Below are 15,898 nucleotides of genomic sequence, written 5' to 3' on the forward strand. Positions count from 1 at the left end.
TAGATGTATTCAAGTAGACAAAGGGAAAAAATAAATTACAATATGCCCAATAATTTTGAAAAATACAATTACTGGCTAAAGATTAAGTCTCCATTTAAAATAGAATTTCAGACACATTTCTAAAAAATTTACCTCTGTGAAGTTATAATACTTTCTGGATATAAAGTACTGAGATTTAGGGAATGGGAATTTATCTATAGATTCTATATACTCACGTAACAATATCCCCGTTAGGTATGCGTTTTAATTCCTACCCTACGGCAGGACATTTAACCTGGTAGCCAGGAGTGACTGGCATGTAAATTTATTCTCAAAGTAGCCCAGCAAGGTTAAAAAGGCTAGAAGTGGTTTTCAAAGTTGGGAAACCATACCCAGGAGTACCCAAGATGGTACATAGGAAGTAACAGAAATGATAGAACTTCTATTCAGACTTATTTCTTCTAAAAGTCAATAAATTAAGCCTTAATAATATTTAGGTTGATGGCAAATGACCTTAGAAACAAATGTACACATCAGGAAGTACATGTCACAATGTTTTATTTCTGAGAGAGAGACAGCATGAGCAGGGGAGGGTCAGAGAGAGAGGAAGATACAGAATCAAACAGGCTCCAGGCTCTGAGCTAGTTGTCAGCACAGAGCCTGACGCGGGGTTTCAAACCCATGAACCGTGAGATCATGACCTGAGCCGAAGTTGGACGCTTAACTGACTGAGCTACCCAGGCACCCCACAAAATGTCTTCTTAATGTGTCATTAAATTCAGAAACCAATAGAGACAATACATGGATCCATTTTGCAGAAGAGGATCTAGGTTGAAACGCATTAGACTTTTGTCAAATGCTTAGGTCTCTAAATGTCTCAGTGACTTGCAGAAGCAGCCCACAGTGCTCCAGACACCGTGTCCATCTCCACGTCTCAGAGCCACCGGATACTTACCAAATCCTTGAGGTTTACGGGGCTTTTGTGCTCACAAAGAACCTGCACAGCTTGAAGGCAGCCCTGTGCCGCTGAGGGAAGGAAACAGACACACAGCTCGTCACACAGCGGCTCTCAGCAGCAGGGGCATCACACACTTCCAGGATGGAGAAGTTCGTGTTTCACCCAGTTTGCTATGTTACTCTAGTTGCACTAAAGAGAAATGGTACCCGGAAGGTTAAGTAAGGTGCTCCGAATTAGTGGTACATTTCAATGTTAATTTCCAGACCTAGAGCCACTGGCTGCCAGCTGCATTTGTGCAAATTTTTGTTTTGGCATTTTGTGGGACTTCGCTTTGCCACAGCTAGCACTAATAGAAATTTATAAATCTCATCACTCTCTGAGCTCGGTGTCAGTGTTTTGTTACTTGGGAGCCATGTGACAGATAATGACAAAATAGTAAAAGAAAACACTGCAAAATAAAATGGGAGTTTCTTTTGATCCCCAAATTAAATCTCTGTCACACATTACATTAAATCTCTAAGTGCTTATGAATATCTTAGTTTAAATAAGAACCTTATATTAATTAAAATATAATAATCATGGCAATTTTTACAGTTTGGCAGGCAACTAATGAATTCTAGGTAAAACTCTATGCGGTTTGCAAACTGAGGGAAAAGGAAATTCCAGGAATGATGACAGACAACAGCCTCAGAAATAAAATGGTACAGAAAATGGTTTGAATAAGGAAAAGGAGAACTTAGTATTTCTTATGGTAGAAGATCAATAAGAGAATAAAAGTCACCTGCATAGTGTAAAGCTGTTTTCCCAGAGCTGTCCACACTTCCGGCTGGGCATTTTGACTAGAAGACAAAAATAAATAAATACACATAATAAACTTTCAGCTCTGTTCAGTTCATCCTTTTCCTGTAAGGTGTGATGTGTCTTACCAGGAAGAGAATAAATATGAAGAAGCCCCAACTTCTGTGCTCCAGGACCTACGGTCTCCTACGGGGATGGGGACTCATCTCCAAGTCATCGGGACCCAGGCCAAAGGTCACCTCTTTGCTGTGTTGGCCATCCTGTTCTCACTCTCACACTAGCACCCCACCACCAACAGCCGACAGATACCCTCCAGGCGTTCTCATCTTGATCCCATTCCCTCCCCGATTTCCTGCCTAATTCTCTATCCCCCTTCACAAAACTAAGTGTCCACATGCAATCCAGGTTTCCTCGCTCCTGCTTTCCAAACACACCGCAATTGCGTGCTGTCCTCCAGACTCCACAGAGACGGCCCCACAGTTACCAACAACCTTCGTGTTTCCCTCGACAACAAACATTCGTGTCCTCCTCTTACCGCAGTCCAGCCCCCTCTCCAAACACTCCTTTCACTCAGCTTCTAGAGGCTGTCCTGACCTGGTTTTCCCACTACTGCTCTGGCCACTTCCCCTCCACGAGCCAAACACCTAACGTTGGCGTTCCTCGGTACTCTCTTTCTTGGTAATCTCATTCATGCCCGTAGCTTGAAATGCCATCTAGAGCTAACGACTCTCAAATGTATTATCTCCACAATAACAAACACAAGGGTGTATTAGCTATTAAGCACCAGGCACTCTTCCAAGAATTGTTTTAAGGCTTCTAACAATGCTAGATACTATTATCGCTCCCATCTTCCGACGAGAAAACTGAGATACAAAGAAGTTAGTAATGTGCTCAAGTCACAGGAAGTGGCAGAGCCAGGATTCAAAGCCAGATGCGCTGGGCTACAGCCTATATTCTTAGCTGTACACATCATCATCTCGGAGCACCTAGTTTGGTAACCCACTGCCTATCTCACATTGCTGCTCTGATGTAAGCACCTCAAATGCAGCCCTCCTAAACTTCTGGGATGCTCTCCCTGACACTTCTCTGTCTTTATCAAACTAGTCCATGAGCCAGAGACCACTGGGTCATCTTTGATTTCTTCTCCTTCTCCTCTTCCCCCATCTAATTCACCACCATGTCCTGTCAATTCTGTGACCTAAAGCCACCTGGTCGTCTCTTTCCCCATTACACCACCCAGTCAAAGCCAGCACCTTCTCACCCAGACAGCTGGGGCAGCCTCCTGGCGGTCTCCACAGCTCTCTCTTGCCCCTGTTCTCTATATAACTAGAGTGATCTTTGAAAACTGTGACTTTCAGTCCTTCCTTAAAAGCCCTCCACAGTTCCATGCTGTGCCTAGATGAGTTAGTCTGCCCACCATGACACACAGGCCCGCACGCCATGTCCTTCTTTCTTCTCTGCACTCATTCTCCCCGAGGCTTTCTTTCCTCCCTGACTAGTGCCTTTCCTACCTGAGGCCCTCTGTACTTGCTCTTCTGTCTGCTTGGAATGCTTTCCCCTTGGCTCTTTCCAACGTTCTCAGCTTAAATATCACCTCCTCCACGAGGCCTTCCTTGAACATCCTCCCCACACCCATCTCTCTCAGTACGTGGTCAGTTTTCTTCTTGATGTTGTGCAATTTGTAACGTGCATTTGGGGACTTGTTTACAAGATTTCAAGCTCCATCAGGATAAGGGCCACTCTACTCGTGAGTATATACATATCCTCAATGCCCGACACAGTGCACGGTGCCCAGGAGGCACTTGTTAAAACAATGTCTGGGGGGGGGGGGGCGGTCTATTTGTGCTTACTGCCTTGAGGAGGCAGAACTTTAAAATGGTAGCCACTGGAGGAGAGAAGTATCTCTAGCAGACAGATAGTAAGAGCAAAGGTTAGTAAGAGCAAAGACCTAGAGAGCCCAGAGGATTCAGTGCAGAGAGGGAGGGAGGGCAGAAGATAACAAGGGTCCCATCACAGAGGGCAGGGGATGCCAGGACAGAAGTGAAGAACTGGCTAGAGAGGTCCAGGACCCAAAGAAAGCAACTCATTAGGACATCAAAGCCTCAGGTTTTAACAACTATTCAGAGAGAAAAGCAAGTCTGCAAGGTAGAGGCAAGAACAGGCAGTGTTAAGAGTGAAATGTCTGTCTGCCCTTCAGTGGTAAGAAGAACGGAGATCAAGTTACGACTTACCATGCTTTGGCCTAATTTTAGAATAGCACAAGGAAGTGTTTAAAGGCTTCAAAGATTCCAGAGAAAAACCAATCCATTTGCATAACCAGATATAAAATTACATTAGAGGCTAGAATATCTGGTCCTTGCCCACGAGGATTTCCAGCTTGTCAAGTTCATTCTTCCTGAAAATCAAAGCCAGATGCAAAGCCTGGATAGCCAAGCCAGAATGAGAACAGAGATTTAAGATACAAATAAGTTAAAAAAAAAAAAATAAGGCAAGACCAAGGGTATGGAGGCAGGGCACTTGGGCAAGTCCATGATTGTCATTTGTTCAGGGTGCTGGGCCTCAGAGAAGGCAGAGAAGAAAAGTTCTATTTTAACTGTTTTCGGAGAGGTGCCTCATAATAATAAAAAGTAATAATAATCACAGATGTTGATCTATTTTTCTTGAATTTCACTTCAAAGATCTGTTAAGGGTCTGCATTCCTGGGATTGGTGGCAGCTTGCGTCACGCAACGCAAGACAAGAAGCCGTGTGATCAACAGAGCAGGACAAGCTGAAGAATGTGACCACATTTCTGCATTAGAATTGCAAAGCCAAATGAAAGCAAGATGCTGGGTCCCAACACAACAGCTCGATAGGACAGACAGCACTCGGAGTGCATCTTTTATTACTCTGCGCTGTTCCTGAAAACAACTGGCTCCTATGCTGACTGACAGTAGCTGGAGGTTACAGTCTGGACGGCAAGTGGGCTTTCATTAAATATTCATCTCTCAAGATTTACGGACGTCGTCCCCCTAAGTAATCATCATAAGCTAGCAAGGTGATCAAACCAGGGAGTTGGCTTCAAATTATAAAGGAAAATAAAACCAAGAACTTCAACAAAAACTAAGAACTAAAGCCTCCTTTAATGTTACATACAAGGAAATCGTGGTTGGAGTTTTGTTTCTCAAGAAGAGTTGCATTCTCCCAATGACTGAAAGAATATTAGGATCCTGGAGATCCTGTATTGCAAGGATCTCCAACAGCATGGAAAACAATTTTTAAACTGATTATGTGAAGGGTAAGAGTCTTTCAGAAAAGGATGTGAGGAGCTGAAATCAAGGGAAGAAAGGGGCTGGATCCCAGGAAGGCATTCCAAGTTCTGATGAGGAACCTCTTCCCTACCAGTGCAATTGCTGTGGAAATCATCTTTTCCTTGGTTGTCATTAAACTGTGACGCTTCTTAGGAAACCCAGGTTCTCGGATGGTTTCAATGAGAGTGTTCTTTCACAGATGAACTTACTCTTAAACTTAAAAGATTTTTAAAATGACAATTTTTAAAATGTATAATTTTAAGTTGTTCCATTTTACCTGCAGGAGCTTCCTGATGCACTCGTGGTGGCTGTTCTTGGCTGCAAGGTGCAAAGCACTGTGTCCTAAATGGATTAAAAACATTTTTTGGAAAAAAAGGCCACATATTTCAAATCCCTTTCTTATCTCTGTAACAAAGACAACTATGAGGAAGTAAACTGTTCTCCAACAAAGACGGAATTGTTACTCTTGAGGGTAAAGGCCTCAGCTTCTTATCTGGAAGGCTGAGTGTGACAAAGAAGCAGAGGACACAGAGCGTCCTGCCCACGGGATAATACTCAGCGTCTGCTCCAGGTGCCGTTCTCTTAGGGCGCTATTAAACTCTGGGCTAAAAGCTTGCAGGCGACTCATGATATGTAGCTTGGTTCTTCTTTCAGCAGTCCCCACGTCTGCCAGACATCCTGCATCCACAACAGCCATGCCAGGCTACAACTACCACGGGCCCAGGGATCCAGGAGAGGCCACCTGTATGCCAGCTGAGAACTACCTAAACACCCATCACTTAAATCCCTATTTTTAAATGTTTAATTTTGAGGGGGAGTGACAGAGCAGGAGTGGGGGAGGAGCAGAGAGAGAGGGAGACACAGAATCTGAAGCAGGCTCCAGGCTCTGAGCTGTCAGCACAGAGACGGACGGGGGGCTCAAACCCACGAACTGTGAGATCATGACCGGAACTGAAGTCGGACGCTTAACTGACTGAGCCACCCAGACACCCCTTAAATCCCTATTTTTGACTTTTCATTTCCCTCTCCTCCAAACGTCCTCCAGCCCCTGCATGGAAATTACCTGGAGTTTTCAGATATTCAAAGTCCTTATATGGAAGAAGGAAAAGAGTTGTAAAAACAATAATACACTACTAAAGTAGCAATTCTTTATGTTCCCTTTGTAGAAGATGACTCCAGCATAAGGCACTCTGATGTTTCAGTGGTCAGCTTTAGGAAATCCTAGTGCTATACCCACTTCTCTCCACAGCCTAATGGGCCTAGAGAATTTCCATGGAAGAGGGGTTTGGGGGCAGCTTCTGGGCAGAAGGCATGGCTACCAGCCCCACCGGCTCCCATCCGAGGCCCTTCACCACCCTGCTGGACTCTGTGCTGAGCCTCTATTCTCCTCCTCCAGGATCACCACACAGCTTGCTCTCTCACGTCAGTAGCTACTGAAAGGGTGCCTTTTGAATGAGGTCTTCCCTGGCCTTCCCTCTGAAAATTCCCATTCCTCTGCCACCCTTTTAATCTTTAATCCCTGCTTCATTTCTGTTCTTCATAGCACTGAGCACCTACGTTCCCACACTCCATTCCACCCCACATCCCTCTACACCACACACACACACACACACACACACACACACACACACACACACTTTACAGAGATGGTTGTTTTTCTTTCCCCACTAGAAATATGAACCCATTGAGGACAGGAAGCTCTTCCTCATTCCCTGCTGTGTCCCTAGTCCAGCACTGATGATGCATTGTAGGCTCTTAATACACACTTGTTCATTTGAATTAGAGGGTATGATCACTCCTAGTTTCTGGGGAGGTGGTTTAGGGGGAGAGGACCAGAGCTGCCCCTGCCAGCCAGCCCAACACACATTTAAGTTAACTCTTAAATCCTCCATTTCCCAAACTTTTTGGCCAAGATACGCCCAATGTGACATCAGTAAACAACCCATACTTTGGTACATGGTTCAAGCATGGTTTCACAGCCAAGGTGCTACTGACATTTTAAGCTGTGTGTGTGAGGGGAGGGGGGTTGTCCTATTCATTTTAGGTTATTAAGCAGCACCTCTGGCCTCTACCCATAACATGTCCATTTGTGACGGTCAGAAATGTCTCCAGACATTGCCAAGTATCCCCTGGGGGCAAAATCACCCCAGTTGAGAACACTGGCTTACAGAAACCATTTCTTTCATACGGTGGTCCAGTCTCCAAATATTATTCCTCCATTTTCCAAACAGTCTTCACTCTGTAACATGGACTGGAAATCTTTAATTATTAGAGAATCACGTAGCTAGGAAATACCTTATTTAAAAATTAGAGGGTTTTAGGACCACCGTGAGCTGCACAAAAGCATACACAAGGTCAAAAGATCAGATTCCTTCTTTTCTGAGACCAGCTGCACTGAAGGATTTTAAGGGTATGCATGAGGGGCAGTTGTTTAGGTGAAGCAGGACAGAGAGGCAGGAGCCCTCCCAAACAGATGAGGATGAGAAAGGTCAGGAACTAAGACTCTTGGAAGTAGGAAGACAAACACCTTTCTTCTTCCTCCTTTAACTTCAGAATGTATAATGCATAATAGTGTCAATTCGGGTACAGGATGCATTAAATAGGCTTTGGTGGGCTCGCCAGGACCCCAAGCATCATCTGTACCAGCGTTTCTAAGGACAAACACGTTTTGAGTTTTAAACCAATGCCTTGCAGATGAACTTCTGGAAGCCATCCTGAGTGTTAAGTAGAAGACTGTTTATGTCATGTATATAGTACATTAGCTTTTGTCTCTGCTGTGGACAAAAGCTGTCCTATGTAAAGAGCACCCATTGGAAAAAGACACCATTCTCCAAAGACAAGATGGTAGGGAGATTTAAACAACCCGGCATAAAATAAACAAGTTTCATTTCATTCCAAGTGTTCTACTCATACCTGGAAGTAAGTGGCGTGTTTCTAAAGAAACACAATTCTTTTATTCTCTGGCTCTGTGCTATGTTTTTCTGAACCAGGAGCACAAAAGTATTTTCAATTAAAACAGTCTTAAAACCCAAATAATGTATCATGCCCTGGACATGACACCGAAGTGAGATGTCTCTTATTGCTAATGTTAACACAAAATTTTCTTTCCAAAAGCAAACATTTTCTGGACAGAAAACATTGTATTAGTGGTAGAATCTCAGTGTAATGAGACAGTGCATAAGTCTGGCCCCCATTCAGCTATGGATCTGTCTGGAATATCAGGAAACAATTCAAATAACATGGCAACCCTAATTTAAGTGCATTCCAGCTGAACTTTGTGAGTAAAAAGACCAGTGTTACTTATGTCAGAGACTGTGAACTATTAAAGGTAGTGTAAGAATCCTATTATTGAAAAGGAATCTAGGGGCACCTGGGTGGCTCAGTCAGTTAAGCATCTGACATCAGCTTGGGTCATGATCTCATGGTTCATGAGGTCGAGCCTCACATGGGCTCCATGCTGTGCAGAGCCTGCTTGGGATTCTGTCTCCGACCCTCTCCCTCCCTTTCATGCTTGCGTGCCCATGTTCTCTCTCTCAAAATAAACTATTAAAAAACATATTAGAAAAAGCTTAAAAAAAAAGAAAGAAAGGGAGTCTAAAAAGATGGCTCAGCCTAAGTGTCCATCAACGGACAAATGGATCAAGAAGATGTGGTTTATCTATACCATGGAATACTACATGGCAATGAGAAAGAATGAAATCTGGCCACGTGTAGCAACATGGATGGACCTTGAGGGTGTTATGCTGAGCGAAATAAGTCAGGCAGAGAAGGACAAATATCATATGTTTGCACGTATAGGAGGATTAGGAGGAACTTAACTGAGGAACAAGGGGGAGAAGAAGGGCGGAAATGGTGGGGGAAAGGGAGAGAGGCAAACNTAATCTCAGCGTCTTGAGTTCAAGCTCCACTTAAGGTTACTTAAAAAAAATAAAATAAAAAGAATGGCCCAGCCATTCTAGCCATGGAACACTTTCCCCCAAACTACCTTAGACAATAGCCATTTATTCAATTCCTTAAGATCACTGGAGAAAATGGAGAAGAATTAACTAATTTAATAGTGGAATTACTGATGCGGTCTTCAAGTATATGTGAAAAAATCTGAAACTAATGAAGCCAGAAGAGACAGACAAGACTGACAAATACCAAAGGCTGAAGTCTGAAAAATTACAGTTTTAGATAATATTAAAAAATTTAGAAAGATAAAGAGAAATAATATTCAACTGGATAAGATTTAAAACATTTTCTTAGAAATCAGTTTCAAAATGCTGACTATATTTAAACAATAGAAGGGTAAATTTGGTTCTTTTTTTTAAATATTTAGTTTTATTTTTGAGAGAGAGAGTGTTGAGTGGGGGAAAGGCAGAAAGAGAGGGAGATACAGAGTCCAGAGCAAGCTCCAGGCTCTGGGCTGTCAGCATAGAGCCCAATGCAGGGCTCCAACCCACGAACCAGGAGATCACGACCTGAGCTGAAGTCAGACACTTCATCGAATGTTTGGACAATGTTCTGGGCCCATAAGGTGCTGTGGAGTCCATCAGTTTCAATAATTTTTTTATTTTTAAATGAAGGGGTGCCTGGGTGGTTCAGTCAGTTGAATGGCCAACTTCAGTTCAGGTCATGATCTTGTGGTTCAGGAGTTCGAGCCCTGTACTGGCTTTCTGCTGGGAGTGCGGAGTCCACTTCAGTTCCTCTGTCCCCCTCTCTCTGCCCTTCCCCTGCTACACTCTCCCTCTCAAAAGTAAATAAACATTAAATAAAAAAGATGGACTGTAGTAGTTCCCACTGCCCAGCCCGGAGAAGCAGCCCAGAGCAGTCTGCAGCGCCCCCTCCTCATCTCAGTTGGCTAGCAAGTTGGCACCACAATGGGGTGTCCAGGCCTCATGGCCTGACACTTTACCAGGCTCTGGTATTGGGAGCTAGGGCTCTGGGAGAAAATAAAGACTCTACCCAATGTGTTGTATGGCACAAAAATCTTAAGAGCTTTAAGCATTAGAAATAATACTGGTGGAATATTAAAAAAAAAAAAAAAGACAAGCATGTAGAGTTCATTACATAATGTGATCTCAACTATGTAAAAATGTGCCAGGAAAAATCTGGAAGGAAAGATAGCAAAAGAGTAAAACTTTTCTCATTAGGAGTAGAGGCACTGGTAAACTTCTTTGTAGTTTTCTGTATTTCCCTAATTTTCTACAATGAGCATTAGGGAAACATATTTTTCCCTATAACAAAAAGATAGAGGGAAGAGATATTTGGTTATGATAGAAATAACGACACTGCTGACTAATCTTTTTCTTAACATCAAATACAATGAAACGAATCTGTATTGTAGCTCCAATCTATTTACTTTAAGCTAATTCCTTTAGATTAGGATTTTCTTCGAGAGGAAACTCCGTCTACTGAAGAAGACATATTTCTCATCAAGGGTACTTTAGCTAATCATACTGCCCTTGTGTGCGCATGGCATGACTTTAAATAACAATAAACAAACAGGGGCACCTGGGTGGCTCAGTTGGTTAAGCATCCAACTTTAGTTCAGGTCATGATCTAACAGTTCGTGGGTTCGAGCCCTGCATCGGGCTCTGAAGTGACAGCTTAGAGCCTGGAACCTGCTTCGGATTCTGTCTCTGTCTCTCTCTCCTCTCTACCCCTCCTCCCTTCTCTCAAATATAAATATTTTTTAAAAATTAAAAAGAATAATAAACAAAATAACTAGGTCTTAGGATCAAAGATGATTTTAACTAGTGCAGCATAAATTAGTATTTCCCTTAAGGTGGTCACTTACGAAGCCATTCATCCTTCCATCGGTATTGTCATTTTTCAAAGTATTTTTTTTTTTTGGAACTCTCTGTGGTACTGCTCAGGAAAATCATCCTGTTACTTTAATCACTCCCTATTTTTGACCAAAAATTATCTGACTTGACTTCAAGTGGCTTTTTGGTCTGTCCTAAAAAAACAAATCTATTCTCAAAGGATAAAGATCCCCTAACACTGAGATTAATAATAATAATAATGCCACAGACTTTTTGAAACAAAGTGTTCCAACAATATTTTGAGTATTAAGAGCACTCTCACAATACCTGACCGACCTCCTGCCCCCCACCCCCACCCCCAGATGGCTACTCTGAGGTGGCCAGGAGACTGGAGGAAGGAAAAGGGAGCCATTAAGAATTAATGCATAACCTAGATAAAGACTATGAAAATAGACTGATTTCATATTTCAGTAAAAACTAACAAATCCTTGTTAGAAGAAAAAGAATTTTTTTTAATAATAATTATTTTATTTTATTTTTTTCCCTTCATAGTTTATTATCAAGTTGGTTTCCATATAACACCCTGTGCTCATCCCAATAAGTGTAGAAGGCATAGATTTTTAAGTACAACAGAGAAATGAAAAGCCACCAGTAGTTGCTTTGGTCCCATGGTATGGCCGCCAGGGGCAGAGATCCTGGGGGCTCCTTCCTGTAGAACCATGTTCACAAAAGATAGGTCTACACTTTCTCTCCACTTGCTTTGTTCATCATTTATCAACACTGGCTTCACATCAGAATCACTTAGAGAAAATACTGGTTGGCTGGCAACCTTGAGACAACAGAATCTGAATCACAGAGGACAGAGCATGGGTATAGATATGTGTGGGTTGTGTGTGCATGTACACTGTTTATTCTTTTCTTTCTTCTTCGTCTCCCTGCCTTGCCTGTCCCCCAGTTCCCAGGTGACTCAGATGCACTAAAGCACAGTAAGGGGTGAGACCCACGGGCAGCTGGTCCCAACGAGGATCACAGCTTCTGTCCACAGAGCACATCTCAGTTAGCTAACAAAACAGGCTCCTAAACAACTCACTGCATCACAATTGGGGTGTCTGGATGGCTCAGTCGGATACGTGTCTGACTCGATTTTGGCTCAGGTCGTGATCTCTCAAGTTTGAGTAGGTATCACAAGTTTGTGAGATTGAGCCTTGCATCAGGCTCTGCACTGTCAGTGCAGGGCCTGTTTGGGATCCTCTCTCTCCCTCTCTCTCTCTCTCTGCTCCTCTCCCAACTCACATGTGCATTCTCTTGCTCTCAAAATAAACATTAAAAAAACAACATAATTCACTGCATTTATCACCTCATGCTATGATTCATAAAAACAAAAATTAGGGGCGCCTGGGTGGCGTACTCGGTTAAGCGTCCGACTTTCGCTTAGGTCATGATCTCGCGGTTCGTGGGTTCGAGCCCTGCATCGGGCTCTGCGCTGACTGCCAGCTCAGAGCCTGGAGCCTATTTTGGAGTCTGTATCTCCCTCTCTCTCTGACCCTCCCCTGCTCACGCTATCTCTCTCTCTCTCTCTCTCAGAAATAAATAAAACATTAAAAAAATTTTTTTTAATGGAGGATAAGAAGCATACAGTTTCTAGCTGAGGACATATGAGAGGAAAATACTTGTAAAGGCACAAATGACAAAACTATGTCAGAGCCCGGTCATTAGAAGGGATTCTAGGTTCTTCTTTTGGCCTATCTGAAGATTGGAAATTTCCCACAATGCATGTGTCTCACCTGGGTGATACCTACTCTTGTGCTGGCTTGCTGACCTAAGTGATAAAGACCACGTACCGGCAGTATCTTGGGCAGTCACATCCACGCCATGTGTAACCATGACCCTGAGGCATTCCACGTGCCCTTTTGTAGCAGCAAGATGAAAGCTGGAAAAGAGGTAAACACAATTGCCTTAAGATTTCCACTCTTTGGAGTTCATCTCCAACAATGTTTTTTTTGCCTCTTCATGTACATTTCCTCTCACCTGAGCTCCACAACCATCTAGGGAGTTGGTATTATTATCAATCTCATTGTAAAGGTGAGGAAGCTGAGGCTCAAAGTGGTCTGATAATTTGCTCATTGACACTTTTTATTAAGTAATAGAGTAGGAACTATATCTTAGGTTTTCCAACCTAAAGACCAGGCCTGGGGTCTTTATGGGGTGTCTGGATGCTCAGTTGGTTAAGAGTCCGACTCTGGGCCCTGCATTGGGCTCCACGCTCAGCATGGAGCCTGCTTGAGGATCTCTTTCTCTTTCTCCCCACTCCCTGTCTCTCTCTCCCTCTTTGTGCTGTCTCTAAAATAATAATAAAAAAGGATTCAACTACATTATTTATTTGTCTCTTTAAGAAACAAGAGCATTCAAACTAGATTCAATTCCTAAATAGTAATCTATCAACTTTTTTTCTGTTGTCTAGGGCTTTCACCAAAGCCATTATTTTTAAGTAATACTCTCTACAAAGAGAAACTTATCTAAGTGAAACAATGGTCAAGGTTCTTGGACAACATCAATGTCTAGTCCATTGTTGTGTTATAGCTGAATAATAGAGGTTGGACACAACTTTTGTTAACGGCTAATGTGTGCCAACCATCTTACGAGCCACTCGCTATACATCATCTCTTTTCCTTCTCATAAGAGCCTTTGAGGTGAGTCCTATCACTATCTTCATTGTATGGCAGGTGTCTATGCCCAGGCAGGTGCAAGTAACATGAAGGAAAGCCCACAATTAGGCTCTGGTGTTCAACAACACTTGAGCATAATAACCACACTCAGCATGTATAGACTTGCCATTAAATGAAGGGATAACACCCAAATACCATACCATTCATCCCTGCAGATCCCAAGGGTGAAGGGCACTTCTACAGGCAGAAGCAAAGCATAATTCCACTGGGCATTCAGGCCCAGAGGCTGAGAAGGCAAGAACCTTGGGAAAGTCTCCTTCCTACGGAGAGAGGTTAATGAGCCTTCCATTTCTTCTCCTGCTCCAGTTCTATTTTGGAGTGTTACTTTCTCAGCATACTTGCCAGTCAGCATCTTACCTGTAAGTTGCCACCCAGGTTGTATTTTTTCACAGGACAGAACCTATAACTGGGGCCCAGGGTCACACCCAAATAGCAAATCCAAGAGCTACACAATTAAAACCCAAGCCATTTTGACCACACGACTCTGTTCTGAAGGATGAGGCTCGGTGTATGTGGATAGATCAACAAATGCGGACACTTCAGTTTTGACCGCAAATCAGCCGTACCTTACCTGTGTGCCTTTGGGAAGTCCATTTAACCTCTCTGAACCTACATTTCCTTCACTGTAAAGTGTGGGGATTGAGTCAGATGATATCTGATGTTTCCTCCAGCTCTAACAACATTCTATTATGTTAGCTTAATTGGCTCTAATCACACCAACTATTTTTGCACCTGTGCAGCAATTTATGTGTAATGTTTCCTTACAGCCAAATCTACTTTGTATGTGATTTCACATTACAGTCAAATCTTGATCATATGGAGTAACTTGGGAATGTGGTAACCTGTGTAAATGGAATTCCTGATTAAATACAATTCAATAAGGACCAAAAGGACCTCCCTAAAAGGCAGTACAGTAATAGCTATGCTTTCAGCATTGTTGGGCAAACTGAATTTACATTATGTAAAATTCATCTTTAAGCTGTGAAGGGTTTATTTTAGCTGATCTTGCTGGAATGTCTCTCAAATTTTTTAGCAGAAGGAACAGTGTATGTCTCATCATTTAATTGCCCTTGAGGATATGAAGTCACCACTAAGAGCCTCAATTATCGATCTCTGCTTTCAAGCTATTAATCTAAACGCCCCAGATTATTAAGCCCTAATAGTCATTAATATTTATCTTCTCTTCTTAATGTTTGTGTTTCTGCTTCTAAGATGTTTACTCTGCCATCAACTATGACCAGGGAAGAACTAAATCAAAACTATCTGGACAAGAAGATAGCCACATCCTACATTAAAGATAAAAGTATGAGGATAATTAGCACATGCATGTGCGCACGCACATGCGCACACACACACACACCATACACATATGTAGATATATAACTTTTGATTGAAGTATAACATATGAAAAGAAAACTTCACATATCACAATTGTATGGGTTGCTAAATTTTCACAAACGAAACATGCCCATTTTATTTTCATATAAGGAAACAGAACATGACCAGAGACCCAAAAGCTCTTCTCGTATCTCCTGCTAGCACCCCAGAAACCTCTCCATGTGTCTCTTCTAGTTATAACCTCCTACCTCCCACCGCCTGTGGTTTTTATATTTTTTCTATTCTGAGGTTTCTTGGAGTTTCTCTGGAATGCACACTATATTTCTTGGGGGTTGAAACTGTAGACACGTGTGACAAGGATGCATCACTGTAAGCTACTACTGTACGTTGATAGGTGGAATCTAATGAATGAGACATGCTATTCTGTGGATGGCTTGGGAGCTGTAGGGTTTCAGGGTCATTATTTAGAAGGTTAATAACAAGGCAGAAGTGACATGTTAGGACAGTGGGTTCAAAATCCCATCCTTTGATAGAAATTTTCTTGTACATTTTTTTTTAACAAAAGTCCTTATATCAACCCGAATCAACACATCTCTGATGGCTTTGACACATTTTACTGAAGGATCCAGTTAATGAAGGTGTCACTGCATATGCTTAAATAAGTTGTGTGTGTGTGAGTGTGTGTGCGCGCGCACGCACGTGTGTGTACAAGGCTTTGTCTCACCCTCTCTCTTTACAGTTTAGATCAGGGAGTCATTTTTTTCCCCTCTATCCTTGGAACTCTCCAACTAATTCTCCTGCAGAATATTGTGTCCTACTGAGAAAACAGAATAATGAGAATCTTTTCACAATTCATAATTTTATCCTAATGTATTTGACCTAAACTTTTAGCACTCACCACTCTTATAGATAAAATGAACCATGTACAAATAATTAGACAGAGCTGCTTATGTAAGGACAGATATTCAAGCTTGTAATTTGACACTGTATAATCTCATGTTTTGAGCTAGTAAAATCATTCTTAATTGATGTGATTCAATTAAATATATCATGATTTCAA

At 42.4% G+C, this 15,898-nt stretch overlaps 1 protein-coding gene across 4 annotated transcripts in view; it reads right to left on the reverse strand.

Annotated features, from left to right (window-relative positions):
* RAI14 (retinoic acid induced 14) overlaps positions 1-15,898 on the reverse strand; it is a 114,616-nt gene that overhangs the window by 19,919 nt on the left and 78,799 nt on the right. For 2 of the 4 annotated variants that reach the window (XM_077755816.1, XM_077755815.1), the window contains exons 3-6: positions 12,616-12,704; positions 5,302-5,366; positions 1,719-1,776; positions 935-1,005 (exon numbers count right to left, since the gene is read on the reverse strand). In XM_077755816.1, coding sequence (XP_077611942.1) covers positions 935-1,005; positions 1,719-1,776; positions 5,302-5,366; positions 12,616-12,704 — 283 coding nt within the window. Of the gene's footprint in view, positions 1-934; positions 1,006-1,718; positions 1,777-2,169; positions 2,269-2,988; positions 3,223-5,301; positions 5,367-12,615; positions 12,705-15,898 lie in introns of those variants that run through there. The other 2 variants (XM_077755817.1, XM_077755818.1) reach the window with 2 other exon arrangements.

This window comes from Crocuta crocuta, unplaced genomic scaffold, assembly GCF_008692635.1.
Source record: "Crocuta crocuta isolate KB4526 unplaced genomic scaffold, BGI_CrCroc_1.0 scaffold222, whole genome shotgun sequence".
In the NCBI taxonomy this organism is placed as follows: Eukaryota; Metazoa; Chordata; class Mammalia; order Carnivora; family Hyaenidae; genus Crocuta; species Crocuta crocuta.